The sequence below is a fragment of the Argiope bruennichi genome, chromosome X1 (assembly GCF_947563725.1).
Source record: "Argiope bruennichi chromosome X1, qqArgBrue1.1, whole genome shotgun sequence".
In the NCBI taxonomy this organism is placed as follows: Eukaryota; Metazoa; Arthropoda; class Arachnida; order Araneae; family Araneidae; genus Argiope; species Argiope bruennichi.
The window spans coordinates 91,131,263-91,147,374 of record NC_079162.1 but is presented as its reverse complement, the minus strand read 5'-3'; the positions used below and the strand labels follow the sequence as shown (position 1 = coordinate 91,147,374).

Sequence of the window (16,112 nt, the reverse complement as noted above, 5' to 3'; positions counted from 1 at the left end):
TAGGGCTCAGTCTCGATCCACGCCAAAACAATAGTAGAGTCTGTCCACAATGAGATAACATCAATGGGTAATTGCAGAATTGGAACTATCTTTTTCACTAATCTAGATAACAGCAACGCAGCACACAGTTCAAGTCGGGGAATGGTAAGTGACTTGAATGGAGCCACTCTGGATTTGCTGCATACTAGACTAGTTTTAAACTGTCCAGATTGGGTGAAGCACTTTAAATAGACAACAGCAGCATAGGCACGTTCTGATGCGTCAGAAAATCCATGAATCTCAATGCGAATTGCATCAGGAAGTAGAATAAACCTTTGAATTCTGAAGTTGTTTACTTCCGAGAGTTTTATGTAGAACCTTTTCCATTCTGTCATTGCATCAGATGGTAATTTTTCATTCCAGTCCAATTTTATCTTCCAAAGTCCTTGGATAAATATTTTTGCCTTTGTAATGAGAGGGCCTAAAAGTCCAAGTGGATCATAAAGACTCGCTATTTCTGACAGCACTTCCCTTTTTGAAAAAGAGTCCTTAGGCTTGATCTTTACCTTATATGTAAAGCAATCTTCTTTTGGATCCCAAAACATACCTAATGTTTTTACAGAACTAACACTTTGTTCTTTCGAAAATGAATAGGATGTAGTAGACAGGTTTTGTAGTAAATTAGAGTTATTAGCGACCCATTTGTGAAGCTCAAATCCAGCTCTTCCGAGGAGTTCAGAAATCTGGGTTTGAAGATTTTTAGTATCTTCTAGCGTTGCATCACCTGACAGAATGTCATCCATGTAGAAATCAGAACAAATCACATCTGCAGCCTTAGGAAAGTCCTTTTTTTCCTCATCTGCTAAAGCTCTTAAGGTCCTGGTAGCCAAAAATGGCGCAGAAACTGTTCCATAGGTTACTGTAGACAGTTCGTAAATCTTCACTGGACCATCTACACTTGATTTCCAGACAATACGCTGTAAGTCTCTTTGAGTGGGATCGATCAGTATTTGTCTGTACATTTTTTTAATATCTGCACTAAATGCATATCTGTGCTTTCTGAATCTACTTACTATGGAAAAAAGATCTTGCTGAATAATACCTCCATTTAGTAAAATGGAATTCAGAGAATATCCACTTGTTGTTTTTGCACTTGCATCAAAAACCACTCTTAAGGGAGTTGACGTTTTCTCAGGTTTATATATCGCATGGTGGGGAATGTAATAGTTCACATTGCTATCATCTTCAATTTTTATCTCCTCCATGTGTTCTAAACTCTCATATTCTCGCATAAATTCCTTATATAAGATTTCCATAGTATTATTTTTGTTTAATTTATTCCAGATACCATTTAGGCGCTTGATTGCATTTCCTTTGGAATTTCCTAGTAATGATTCGGCATTTTCCTTTATGGGTAACTGAACTATAAATCTTCCCGTTTTATCTCTTTTATAGGTTTTAACAAAATGCTCCTCACAATAAATTTCTTCTTCACTCTTTGTTATTTCTTTAACATTACCCGGCAATGATTCCAATTCAAAAAATTGTTTAACTGCTTCATCTAAATTTGGTTCACTTACGAGATAACAATTGGCTTTTTGAGGTAACTGGGGAAGAATGCCTGTAACTAAATAACCCAAACTTAGTATTTTGTAATATTACATCTCCATTTTGCAGACGAAGTTGCTCAGGTTTTAAAATCTCAAAAAATAGCTCACTTCCTAATAGTATATCAATTTGACCTGGTGTGTGGAAATTGAAATCAGCTAGTTCAATTGAACAGGGAATATTTAATGCAGATATATTTAATTTCGATACAGGAATCTCATCGGTTATTTTAGGAAGAATAGAACATTTCACCATGTGTGAAAATGAATAATCTCGATTTGATACTTCAATGTTAGCAGCGTGTTTAATAAACTGCGTAATTCCATTTATACCAGTTATACCTTGTTTTATTGATTTTAGTTTGATTCCCAATTTTCTAGCTACATCTTCTCGAAGAATACATAAAGTCGAAGCATTGTCTAAGAGCCCTCTTAATTGAACTCTCCGACCATCTGCAGTTTTCACATAAATAAGAAGAGTGTTTAATATAACTGATTTATTCCCTTCTATCGCCTGTTTAGTCTCTCTCGGATTCAACGTCAAAGCAGATACTTCGGTTAGTACGTTTAGTTTCGGTTTCGTTTCTGCATCTGTTTGGCTTTCGCTCGCCCGTGCCCTTGGATCTGAAGTGGTAGCGCGATTTTCAGCTGACTCATCATGTATGAGCGAGTTATGCCTTTTACCGCAACTTGGAATGTTGCAAGAATATTTTGATTTGCAGATCCCCGGGTGAGGTTTAAGACAGTTAATGCATAATTTGTTATTCCTAACAAAGTTCTTTCTGTCATCGATAGACATATTTTTAAAAGTAACGCATCTAAATAGTGCGTGATAGTTTTTGCATAAAATACAAGCTTTAGCATTGGAATTTTTATTATTAACTATAAGTGTTTTCGCTCTTTTAAATATGCTCGTATTTTGTGGACTTTCGTATTTACTAGGAATACGGTTAATATTTTCTAACAAAGAACTTCGCTTTTCTAGAAATTTCATCAAATTTTCAAATGTAGGAATTTCTGCCGTATTTAGAGAAAGCTCGAATTGCTTCCTTGTCTCTTTATCTACTTTCTGTAGAATGATGTTTACAAGCATTAAATCAGATAGCTTATTTTGTTCGAATGTAAGAACCTTTAACGCTCTGATGTTTTTATTAACGCAGTCTATTAAGGCACACAGTTCTTTAGCAGATTCTCTACTAATTTTCTCAAAATTTATTATTTCTAATATATGAGAGTCTATCAATTGACGTTGATTTTCATAACGATCTGATAATGCTTTAAAGAGTGATTGAAAGTTATCACTAGACGATTCTAATAATTTAGCTTCTCCTCTTAAGCATGCACGGAGATAATACAGCTTTTGAGAATCATTTAATTGCTCATTGTTGCTAATTAAATTAACAAATAAATTTTTAAAATTTGCAAAATCAGCTATTTTTCCAGAAAATTCTGGTAATGGAATTTCCGGTAGTCGGATTTTAGTTACTGCATTATCCTTTGAAACAGGGTTAATTTTAAATTCATCTTTAATTGAATTTAATAGCAATTTCAGACCTACCTCTGTTTCTTCAATCCTTATATTTATTTGATCAATATCTTCTAGGATGGTTTCTATATCTTCCGACGTTTCAATACCGCAATATTGTTCGGATATCTTGTCCAACTGTGCTTGCAATTGTCCAAGTTTCCTTAATTTCACTTCTAATTCCATTGCGTTAATGTCTTTCGAAGCTGACTTTTCGGCACTAAAACTTTCGATTCTTTTCAAAGTAGTTTTTATCGAGCCTTTCAGTTTATTTAGTTTCTTTTCTGAAACCGCTTCTCGGTCATCGCTTTTTTCAACTTTTTTATCCATGGTATTTGCTCCGGCTCGCTTTTGACCAATGTTATCGTCGATTAAAAATGGATGTATTAGAAGAAAATACGGATGACGTTATGTAGTTATTCAGGCTTTATTTTGTGCAACCGCTTTCAACGGGTTACAGCATTCGAATGAACAAGATCACATTTGTTGTAGGTGGCGCTCTTGCATGCCATGACGTAACAGCTGTTTTTATCGAAAATTCGCTTGTGAAATATTTGTTCAAGATATATAAGATTCTTATTTAAATTCATTTAAAGGCGTAAATATCAACTTTTGAAAAAGTGAAATATTTGTACTAAATTGATAATGTCATTACAGTTTTTATATTTGTTAAAAAAAAGTATATTTATAAACATGAAATAGACTTTGTACTTAAAATATGATGAAAAGAAAATCGTGCTTGTTCGTTAAATTTCTTTTAAAATGTGGTTATACTTAGACATCTGAAAAATTTAATTTAAAAAGTCGTTTTACCATAGTCTTTGCTTGAAATGTTTGATTTCGGCCGAAAAATAGAGATGAAACTTCGTAACAAATTTTTCTGGCTTTTCCTGCAATGCTATTGGTGTAACATCTTTTTATGCCATGAATATTCAGTGTTTTTTAAAGTCACCTCTACCTGCAGATTCTCTTACGTAAACTTTATCTTTTAGAAATCTAAACTTACTTTATATAAAATTTTTGCAATCAAGCGATTGCGAGGACCATTATCAGAAAACTCCATATTCAAGGAAAAATATTTATTCTAAAAGAATTGATTCGAAAAGTACATGATTAAAAGTATTTGTGAGTTAGCACTCCCTCATTTGCAACCAGGTTTTGGTGAATCCCTTCGTTGCACTGATTTCTTTAGAAAATCAGATGACGGCCAAGATAAAATATGCCTTTTTTTAGTAGAAATTAAATTACCATCGAAGAAGAAGGGTCTATAAATGTATTCCTCCATATCCTGTACTAAACATTGAAAAGCAGTACTTAATGCGTATTTAGTCGCATATTATGAGAATTTTCAAAACAAGTTAATATAATTCTTATTAATTTATTTTGGATTTTCACCTTGCTTGTTTAAAATGAAGCTACAGAGTTCAAAATGTTTTTCTATGTCTGCCGACAATAGCTTTTGTACAAGTAATTCGAGATACTGATACGTTCCGAATGGTTCACAAGTTTCCATGCATGAGACTGCTTTTTTGATTTCTTGTGCACTACTTTTAAAATAAAGCGGAGCACAATACGGAACATTTTGAACCAGTATGCTCAGCGTTTATAAATTCAAACGTCTCAATAGAAAACAATTTTTACACTGACAGTTTGTCTTATAGCATTTAACATCATTGTGGCAATAATATTTGCTGATGAATATCTTTCGCTAGGAAATTATGATGCCCATTACTGTGCAGTTTCTTGCTTAATCGAACTGCACTGAGAGTAAAGCAACACCATTCCACAAAATACATTGCTTCTGTATATATTGTCCACATAATTTCCAAAAAAGGAGTGAAATCAGGACTGTTGTTGAGAAACGTTGGCCTGATTTCTTTCTTCAGAATCAAAATTCGTACTTATTTCATACATTGACCTCAAAAAGAATTCATTGTCCAACAGAATTTGCATGCAGATAATTGATATTGTTCGAACGAACACGAACACACACACACACACACACACACACACACACACACACACACACACACACACATATATATATATATATATATATATATATATATATATATATATATATATATATATATATATATATATATATATATAGCTCGAACTATCAGCCACAAAGCCACCAAATTTTGTTCGAGGACTTTTAACAATATGGGGAAAAGGAATCCGCGAAAAAAAATGTAGTTCGAAAAGTTGCCGATAGGGGAAATGTGGCGCGTTTGATCTAAATTTTGAGTTTAACTGCGCAATAAAATCTTAAAAAGCTACAGTAAGCAGATAAATGAATAACAAAAAATTTATTTTTCTACAAATGTGCTTTATACTAATAAATAACTTCTGTAAATAATAAATTTAAAAAAAAAGGAAATTCTATTCGACTGCTTTTTTATTCTTTGATCTTTTGTTTTTATTGAGTAGAATCGCTTTCCCGGGGAAGACATCGGCTATTTTCAATATGACCTGCATTTTATTGGACTAAGCATTGCATTCTGTACATCGTACTCTCTATAGCTGAATGCAACATTTCAGGAGGCATGCTGATAACAGTCTGTGTTATGTTTTCTTTTAAAACTGATAAGTGCGACACTCCACCAAGATAAATCTTCGATTTTAAATAACCCACATAAAAAAGTCACATGGGATTAGATCCGGGGAGCGAGGTGGCCATGCAACACGAAAACAGCGACTAATGACTCTTTCTTCTGTAAAATGATGGTGCAACAGTTGCTGTACGGATGTACCAATATGTGATGGTGCTCCATCCTGCATAAAGACAATTTAATCTAAGCATTACCTTTGCTGAAGTTGTGGGATGACAAAACTACTGAGCATATCATGATATCTTTGAGCATTTATAGAACAGGCCTGCGGTCCTGGTTGGGTAATAGTCTGAAAAAAAATGATATAATTTGCTGAAAAACCACACCAAACAGTTACTTTTTGAGAATGGAGTGGGATTTCTTGAAATGCATGAGGTTGTTCAGATGCCCAAATTCTAGAATTCTGTGTGTTAACAGTCCTATTCAAATAAAAATGGACCTCATCACTCCAGAGAATTGCCCAAGTCTCATCGACCTCCATCCTGCTAAGAAATGTCAAAGCAAAGGTTAATCGAAGATCATAATCTGTAGGTTTTAATTCATGCAAAAGGCTAATTTTATATGGATAAAATTGAAGAATTTTTCTTAAAACTTTCCGTACTATTGAAGCACTAACATCCAGTTGTCGGGCAACTCCACGTGTGCTGCTATTACCAGCAGTACTCGTCTGATTTTTTTTCAACGACTGCAGTCGCAACATCTGTGATCGTATCCTCCGATATCGGTTCCTGTCCTCTACCAGGCCAAGTTGCGAGAGAACCTGTTCTTTCAATTTTTTTTAATCATTGATTTCACTGCATTAATTGATAGAGATCCTTTACGTAAATTGTTTCGACTTCTAAATTCGCGAAGAGCGGCCGCTGCATTGGATTGATTATGATAAAAGAACTTCACAAATAATGCACGCTGTGCTAAAGTGGGGCGCCTTTTACAAATCAACTGATACTTGAAATGATTTTAAATGCCCCGCTTCTTTTTTATAACATTAAATACTGGTGCTAGTGTAGACTATGTAATCGGAATTTTGCATTTTGCAATTTTTCCCTGTGTTTTATGCAGTTTTAGTTATCTTAAAGTGTAAAGTGCCACATTTCCCCCTATCGGCATCTTTAGGAACTAGAAATATTTTTTCGCGGATTCCCTTTTCCCATGTTGTCAATTATCCCCGTAAAAAATTTGGTGGCTTTGCGGCTGATAGTTCAAGCTACAGAGAGAGTTCTCTGAGTACCGTCAGTTAAAAAAAAAAAAAAAAAAAAAAAAAACTGTATATACATGTAAACAAACTGTAGCAATTGCGTGGCCGAGCAAAAGAAACTTTTGAATTTTTAACTTCGGTTTATTCCATCCCGGGAGGCATAATTTATATACAAGAATAAGTGGTAAGAAATAAGTCAGTCAACATTGTAATACAAATGCGGAAGAGTGGATAAGAAAATGAGAGAACATTTTAGAATTAATATGGGTTAAATTAAGATAAAAATTAGGAAATTAATTAGGATTTTATGTATTATATATATATATATATATGTGTGTGTGTGTGTGTGTAATGATATTTTAAACTCTTAATTTCAATTTAATTAATTTTCAAGATTTTATCTTAATTTAGCCCATAGTAACTTTTTTCTAAAATATTCTCTTATTTCGTGATCCAATTCTACTGCCTCTACTTAATTAATTCAAGAGAAGCTTTGTTAAACTGCTGAATCAGCTAAAACTAACTTTCCCACACTCCGCGTGAAAAGATAAAATACCGCTGATCAGGCAATTTTTTTTTCAAATCTCCCTGTGTTTTCCTCTACCTTGTCCACGCGTGTAACGAAAATCCGTACCGAAATCTCGTAATATATTAGCCCTATGAAGAAATGTTTTCCCTATCAAAATCATAGGTTATATAAGACCAGGGATAAAATGTCCAAAAGCTTTTTCCTCATTCCTTTTCTGTTTCGTTCTGTGTGCTCATCGCTTGTACATATGCCTGCTTCTTCAAGATGAAATAAAACGACGTCACGAAATTAAAAGTATCTTCACTGTCTTCAAACTGCATCATGCTTCACAACAAATAATGTTTATATATATATATATATATATATATATATATATATATATATATATACGAGTGAAAAGCTTTCCCCCTTTCCCTCGCATAAATAAATCCTTTCCGGTTTAACATTTTGATTTTTGTTTCGACGTAATGACTCACTTTTCATCGCTTGCTTTTGACAGAATGATGCTTTCGTTTCATTAATATGTAATTTAGAATTATTTACGTCTTATAATAATTTACCATGAAATTTAAAAAAAGAAAAAAATGTCGCATTTGCAACCTAACTCAGTTGGCAGAAGCCATGTTTTTCCTTCGCGGATACCTATGTGTTCTTTCATTTTGAAATCTAATTTTTCATTCAATTTATCCACAACAATTAGATTACATAATTTTTAAAAATCCCTTTTTATTTCTTTTACCTGACAATAATACTCAAATAGTGTAGTTAATTGCGATGTAAATTTTACAGTTGATGCATTTGGTAAGCGTGGACAGTTTTTGAAATTACTAAAACATTCTCGATGTGTATCGATCAATTGTAAGGCGATCAACTGGGCACTTGCCAGCTATACCCCAGGACCGTTCGGCAAAAATTTCGACTGCTGTGTTGGATTTATAATGAACATTTCAATACACAATTTTCATTAAAAATATGATAACTTTTGGACAGAACACGGCAAAAAATATGAACTGTTGGGTGATGAAAGGCAATTACGGAATTAAATTCTCCAAATTAAAATAGTATTAATTTTACCTATAGAAAAAGGACATAAACTTTATTTTATGCAGTATAATAATTTATTTACACTGCAATGATGCTGCGAATTACTACAATATCATCAGGCATCAGTCTAAAACAAATTAATAGGAAAAATAAATATGTCATCAATATACCAGCAGCTGGTGTGATCCGGTGCCCTTGGATCCGGAATCTTATTTTTAAAGTGAACCCCTGTTTCTACTCTCTTTATAATTAATGCTAATCAATTCACAACTCAAAATTGTTTGTGTTGTTTAAGCAGTAAGTTGGGAAGTTTGAATTATGAGAAGCAGATTTACAAATAGGCATTTCATATTTATCTGAAATATGAAAAAGGTTTGAATAATTTGTGTTTGCATATGGAGGTATAATTCTACTGATTTTCTATTGTAATATTAAAAAAGAAGAGTAGATAAATGAAGTACTTATAATTTTTATTACGTTTTTGATGAGATTTTGGCGATGACTGACAAAGAGAACAACAAAAAACTTTGCAGCGGGAGTTAAATTCTACATGTATTCTTTTGATTCATATTTTTTGGTATAAAAAATAAACATTTATCTTCTTTATAATACTTACAAATTATCTTATACATTGCCCCTCTTTATTTCTTATCTTCTTGTGTGATTTACATGCCTGTTACATCGTTCAAAATGCTTTCATGTTCATAAACGTAACAACAACACGTATTTCCAGAAGCTGGTAGTTATTTCAGCATTTTTCTTCCATTTACAATTTATTTATGTAGGATCGTGTCCTCAATCAAAAGAAGACTGCACCTTTGTCTTTTCCATATTTTAATAAACGAACACAGGACTACACGAACATTAAGCAAAAGAACAAAAGTATAGGGTTGGTTGCAGTTCAGGCGAACATAGCATGGCTGTTATCCTTCAACTTTGAAGCTCACACACTCTCGCACCCAGTGTCTCTCTTCTGCCGTTTGCCTCACTTATACTTCTAGTTGGAACACTACTGCCATCTGCCGGCGAGGTAGAGGGAGTAGTATAGGGGCTCATACTACAGGCCGTCCTGACACTTCCAGCTGCCCACAGCGGAGAGGGAATTTGAAGAAAAACCTGAAAGGAACAAAAAACCCAAAACAGACAAAGTACGTAGACAATAACATGGAGAAAAAAACACAAATGCTTCTTGTTTAGTGCAGTAAGTCGGTGTTTCAATTGTCTCTGCACCAAATTTTCATGTTGTCGGCTGCAGTGGAGGTAGAGTTTGGTCCGTCGTGCTGACCAACTTTTTTAACATCATAGCGGTCATTAGGCTTGACTTGTAGCACTTCATACGGGCCAAAAAACTTTGGTCGCAGTTTTAAGCCAGTGCCAAACTGGGTCCTTCGTATTGCCACCAAATCACCTTTTTTATACTGATGAGCAGTTTTTCGGTTCTTATTGTAAGTACGTCGATTCTCCTCTTGAATTTTTAGGATGTTCTTTTTGGCTTCATCTCGGATATTCTCACGATCAGTTATAAAAGCGTTGATGTTCTCCTGTTCGAGAAGCTCAAGGATTTGTAAATCTTGTTTGGTTCTGAGCTTTACTCCTGTTAAAAGCTCAAAAGGTGTTCTTTGTGTACTCCTTGAAACTGTGGAGTTAAGTGTCTTTTGGACTGCGGGGACGAATTTGCAACATTTGGTGGGGTCATCAATAGAAAGTTTGGCTAAAACTGGAATAATTGTACCATGAACCGGTTGTAATACTTAAATGTTGAATTTTTTCAGTGTCACAATATTCTTGAAACTCTTTAGATGTGAATGCACTGCCTTTATCTGTTATGATCCGATTTGGGTTTCCGAATGTTATTTCTTGTTGTTTGAGTTTCTCTATGGCGTTTTGTGAAGATGTAGATTTAACAGGATAGATCCAAGTAAATTTTGTGAATGCATCGACTACTGTAAGAATGTGGTTGTATTTTTTATTAGTCGAAGGCAGGGGTCCTAAAAAGTCAACGTGGTATGTACTGAAAGGTACATCGTCTTTTGGAATGGGGTTTAATAATCCTTCACTTTTACCTCGCTTTTTGTTCACGAGAATACATTCAATGCAATTCGATATGACATCTTCTACGCATTTACGCATGTTTGGGAAATAAAAACTTTGTTTTAGACTATTTTCTGTTTTATTTATACCGAAATGTCCTTTAGAGTGGAAATTTTTAACGACTTCAGCTTGTATTTGTTGAGGGACCACTAGGAGATCAGAATCGTTTACAATTTTATACATTATGTTATTCTTCAGAATAAAGTCGTTAATTTGTTTGTTTGCCAGAAGTAGTTTAATGGAATTGATATATTCGTCAGCTTTTTGACAGTGGACGATTTTAGAAGTCAAGTCATCATGTATTATCATCATAATAGGATATCGGCTTAAACAATCTACATGCTTCATTTGCTTCCCTGGGCGATGTACAATTTCATAATGAAAATCTTCCAAAAACAATGCCCATCTAGCAATTTTGGGTGTGAGCTGTGCTTTGCTCATAGTTTTTTGAAAAGCTGAACAGTCTGTTACAATTTTAAATTTAGTGCCTATCAAATAGTTGCGGAATTTTTTTAAAGCTACAATAATCGCCAAAACTTCAAGTTCGTAACTTGAGTTAGTTTCTTCTTGGGGGGATGTTTTTTTGCTCATATAGTGAATTGGGTGAAGCTTATTATCGTCAGATCGCTGCAAGAGAATTGCGCCGTAGCCAAATTTACTTGCGTCAGTATGCAATTCTAATTCTGCACCCTGTCTGTAAATATGCAATACAGGATTTTCAGAAAGCTTTTGCTTTAAAGTTATGAATGCTGATTGTTGTTCGGGACCAAAATAGAATACTGTGTTGGCGCGAAGTAAGTCGCTTAATGGCTTGGCTACTAGTGCGTAATCTTTGATAAATTTTCGGAAGTAGCCAGTGAGTCCGAGAAAACTTTGAATTTGTTTGACGTTTTTGGGCTGTGGAAAATTTTGAACAGCGGCGGTTTTATCCAAAGAGGGAGTGATTTTGCCGTTTTCTATTATATAGCCAAGAAAGTCAATTTTTTATTTTAAGAATTTACATTTCTTCAAATTTAGTTCCAATCCATATTCAGATGCAGTTTTTAATACCATGGCTAAGCGCTGTATACCTTCCAACTCATTGGAACTGGGTATAATGATGTCATCCATAAAGATAATAACAATGCCTTCCTTAAGGAGATCACGGAACACATTGTTAATGTATCTTTGAAAAATACTTGGGCTGTTGCAAAGGCCAAATGGTACTTTGTTAAATTCGTACTGACCATCATGTGTGACAAATGAGGTATATTTCTTACTGTCTTCCTCCATTTCCACATGGAAGAATCCATTTTTTAGATCAATGGTGGAGAAAAATTTTCCGGCATGTAATTGATCAAGAACTTCCTCAATCAACGGTAACGGATACCTATCTTTAATTGTTTTAGCATTCAATTTACGATAATCTATGCACAATCTTAAGTTGCCATCCTTTTTTTTACATAACACTAGTGGAGAACAGTAATCGGAACAACTGTTCCTAATAATTCCTTTATCTAACCATTCGGTGATTTGTTCGTTTACCTTTTGTTTTTCAGGGAAAGAGAGTCGCCTAGCCCTTTGACAAACGGGAATGTCATCTTGCAAAACAATTTTCATTTTCAATTTAGTGTCCTTAATTTTGTTAGGTTTGTAACTATTTATCAAGTTTTGAACTTCATCACGAATTTTGTTATTAATAATGTGGGAAAGATCAACAACAGATGCTGAATCTTCATAGACATTAGCGATAGCAATTAACATGTCATACGTACTCTTGTTACATAGGCGTATGCCCTGTTTACCAAATGTAAACTCGGTTTGTTGCAAAAAGTCCATGCCAATGATGACATCAAGGGGAATTGAAGTGTCGCTAACAACATAAATTTTGGCAGGGAGTGTTGTGTCTTCAATTGTAATAAAATCTTGAAAAAATCCAATGCTGTGTATTTTGTCTCGACCAATTCCTGAGAATGTTATGCATGAAGGATGCAATGGTGGGGATCTAATGCTTCGATATGTTTTGTCGTTAATTATAGTGGCTTGTGAACCGGTGTCACAAAGAGCAGTAAATTGAATTTTGGCAAGAGTTATGGGAACATGCATCGGATTTGCGGAAATTTGTCCAGACGATTCAGAAATTGGGTGAACAGTTCTATCCGAAGGGGTGGAGGTGTTGCGATTAGCTGTTGATATAGAATTGGTAGAATTTTTGGGGCAATTAGCATGTATATGGCCGAAGTTTTTGCATCCATAACATTTCTTACCACGTTCTTTATTTGTGCACGAGGTACTTTTGTGACCTTTAAGTCCACATGAGTAACAAGTGGGTTGTGGTTGCGTGATACGTTTGTGGTCAAGCCTTGCACCATGTGTGTGATCATCATTTTTCCTATCTACATGTTGTTTAAAAGTTTTTGAAGCATAAAAGAGTTTTTCATAAATTTTCAATTTTTCTTTAAATTCAGAAATGGATTTACAGCCATATAAAATAATTTTGTTGTTTGAAGAATCAGGAATGCCATTTATAACATAATCTATTAAGGACGATTCATCAAGAGAGCCTTTATGTGCTAAATCTCTCATGGCCAAAAAGTATTCCTGCAAAGTTTCGGTAGGTTTCAACCGTCTAGCTTGCATCAAATTATGTAATTGAAGACCATTAATTTTTTGAGAAAATTCTTCTATCAAGTGGTTTTTCATTTGTTCCCAATTATTAATTCCGCGAATAGACCTTATTAGAGTTAAAGCTGGGCCAGTTAAGCATTTCTTTACAAAAATAACTTGATGAATTGGATTTTTTATTTGGTATAAATCAAAAATATCCTCCACATCAGAAATGAAAGTTTCCACACTATAGTTATCACGAGACGAAAAAGGTTTTATTAATTCGACAATATCTTTCAAGCTAAAAGCAGAAAAAGTGTTGTTAGTTTTTTCGGAATAACTCTCAGAAGTATTCAAGGAAAGGGGAAAGTCCTGAGTCAGCGCATCTAAATCAATCGGCGATTTCCGGTGTTCAAAGTGAAGTTCTTTCGATGCATCAGGAATTTCGTTATGGCTAGGATTTTGTTGTGGCTCCGTTTCAAGGTCATTGTCAGTGCTCAAACCGGAAACTTCCGTTTCCAGCAATGATAGATCACATAAATTAGTAAGGATAACATCACAACATTTTTCCAAATCAGTAAAGAATTCTAAATGGAGTATATTACAAATCGCGATTAAATCTTTAAGGGGGAAATCTTGGAGTATTTTTTGTTTTGTTTCCTCTAGATTGAAAGGAGTTGGAAATTCCGAAAATTTTCTTAATCTTGATCGATTTTGTCTATCGCCATCTTCACCAAAAACGAGACGATGCAGAAGTTTTATGTTATTCGTACTACTAGTTTTTAAAGACTTTGCAATTTGTGGATAATCGTTAAGAGTAGCCATTATTCTATGTTTTTAGACAATTTTCACAGAATTATTCAAAAATTTATGTGATTACTATACACTCAAAAAGAAGACACCAAATATTCAATCAGAATATGCTATCAACAAATGTTAAGAAAATATGCAAGATAAATTCAAAAATGAAAAAATAATATTTTGATGCAATGTATTAATTCGAAATTTCGTTCAAAGAATATTCATTCCAGTAATCTTAAGAAATGAATTCAAATATGCATCAACTTCATTATAAGCAGCAATATTATTTTAAATATTCTAGAAAACTTTTTAATTAATCATCACATAGTAATTCTAAATTTGTTGCGAAATCTTCCAATTATAAATTCACAATTTTCTTCTAAACAAATTTTTTAATACAACATCAAATAGTAATTCAAAATTTGTTAGGAAATCTTCAAATTAGTAATTCAAAATTATCTTCAAAAATGAAATAACCGTGGAAGAAAACAGAAGAATTAAATTCAGCATCAAAGGAACATCAAATAGGCGATTAATATCAACAAATTTCTTCAAAAGAACATTTGTTTCTTCAACATCAAATAACTTCATGAATTATTCCTCAATTTTCCTACACTTGTAATTTTCATCAAATTTAAAAGTTTGTATTACATCAAAATTCTAGATTAAGCATCAAATATTTTTTTCGAATAAAATCATCAATTAAAGAGTTTTACTCACAGTTTGCCGTTGTGGAAGATACTACTTTTGTATGATCATCATCCTTGTCTAGGGTATTGAGTGGCCAAAATCCAACCGGCCAGAGCTCCCATGTAGGATCGTGTCCTCAATCAAAAGAAGACTGCACGTTTGTCTTTTCCATATTTTAATAAACGAACACAGGACTACACGAACATTAAGCAAAAGTATAGGGTTGGTTGCAGTTCAGGCGAACATAGCATGGCTGTTATCCTTCAACTTCGAAGCTCACACACTCTCGCACCCAGTGTCTCTCTTCTGCCGTTTGCCTCACTTATACTTCTAGTTGGAACACTACTGCCATCTGCCGGCGAGGTAGAGGGAGTAGCATAGGGGCTCATACTACATTTATGTATACAGGAATTAGCATTCTATATTTTCACTTAAATTTGAGAAACCAGAATATGTTTTGAAAAAATGTATTGTAAATTAATATGAGACCTCTAGCCAAAACATGTCTATTTTTTGTTAGTTGAAATATATATTTTAACACTTCATTTAGATAAAAATTATTTTCCTGTACTTGAGTGTTTTATAATCTGATATAGAAAATTTTAAAATTAACTTTTCTATTTTTAGGTTCTTAGGTAAAGGTTCCACTGATATTGAATTTCCAATCGAACCTCCACCCGAAGATGAATGCCTTGAGTAAGTGATTTAATTATTGAAAGTTCAAAAAAGTTTTTAAGAACTAACCTATTATTGCAATATTTCATACTGATAGATATTTGGCTATTCCAGAAATTAATTGCTCTGGTGAGTTTAATTCAAAAAAATTTTCAAAATAATTGCAATTTTCTGTGAACTACCTCTCAATATCAGAACCATCGGAAATGCAGCACCTGTCATACCGTTAGACTAATTTCAATATTTTTGTGTCAAAGGAATCCGCCGCATGACATCCGTGTACACATCATCCGACCATAAAGATGGTTCATTCTGATATTGTGTTTGCCTACAACACGCCTTCCAGCACAACTACATATGCGGCTTCTGCCGCAAAATTCCCATTGACAGGTATTTTTCTATCTCACCTCTGGTCTTGATGTAGGTTTCTGTGACTTCTGTCTGTTTCAACACCTGAGAAAGTGTCTGGTTAGACTGCATTTTCCTAGGAAGTCCAGGTAGCTGTCAGACAGTGGCTACCCTTTCAATTCGCGTATTTCTTCATTTCTCACGCCTTAACACGTTTTTCAATTCCAATGAATCTTATGTAGAATAACTAAAAGACTGCTGTGTCTGATTCAATCAATGTTTCTAAGCAATTATATTTTCTATTTCTTTATGATCTCCGAGAATCTTCTGTCAGAAATAAATATAATTATATATTTTTTTTATAAATTAAAATTAATTACAGATTTGACTTGAAAAATTTAATTCATTTAACTGCGTAAGAAATTAA

The 16,112-nt window shown here is 33.8% G+C and overlaps 1 protein-coding gene across 3 annotated transcripts in view; it reads left to right on the top strand.

Annotated features, from left to right (window-relative positions):
* Positions 1 to 16,112, top strand: part of LOC129958496 (uncharacterized) — a 50,784-nt gene that overhangs the window by 32,791 nt on the left and 1,881 nt on the right. For all 3 annotated transcript variants that reach the window (XM_056071013.1, XM_056071011.1, XM_056071012.1), the window contains one exon: positions 15,290 to 15,358. In XM_056071013.1, the coding sequence (XP_055926988.1) occupies positions 15,290 to 15,358 (69 nt within the window). The remainder of the gene's footprint in view (positions 1 to 15,289; positions 15,359 to 16,112) is intronic.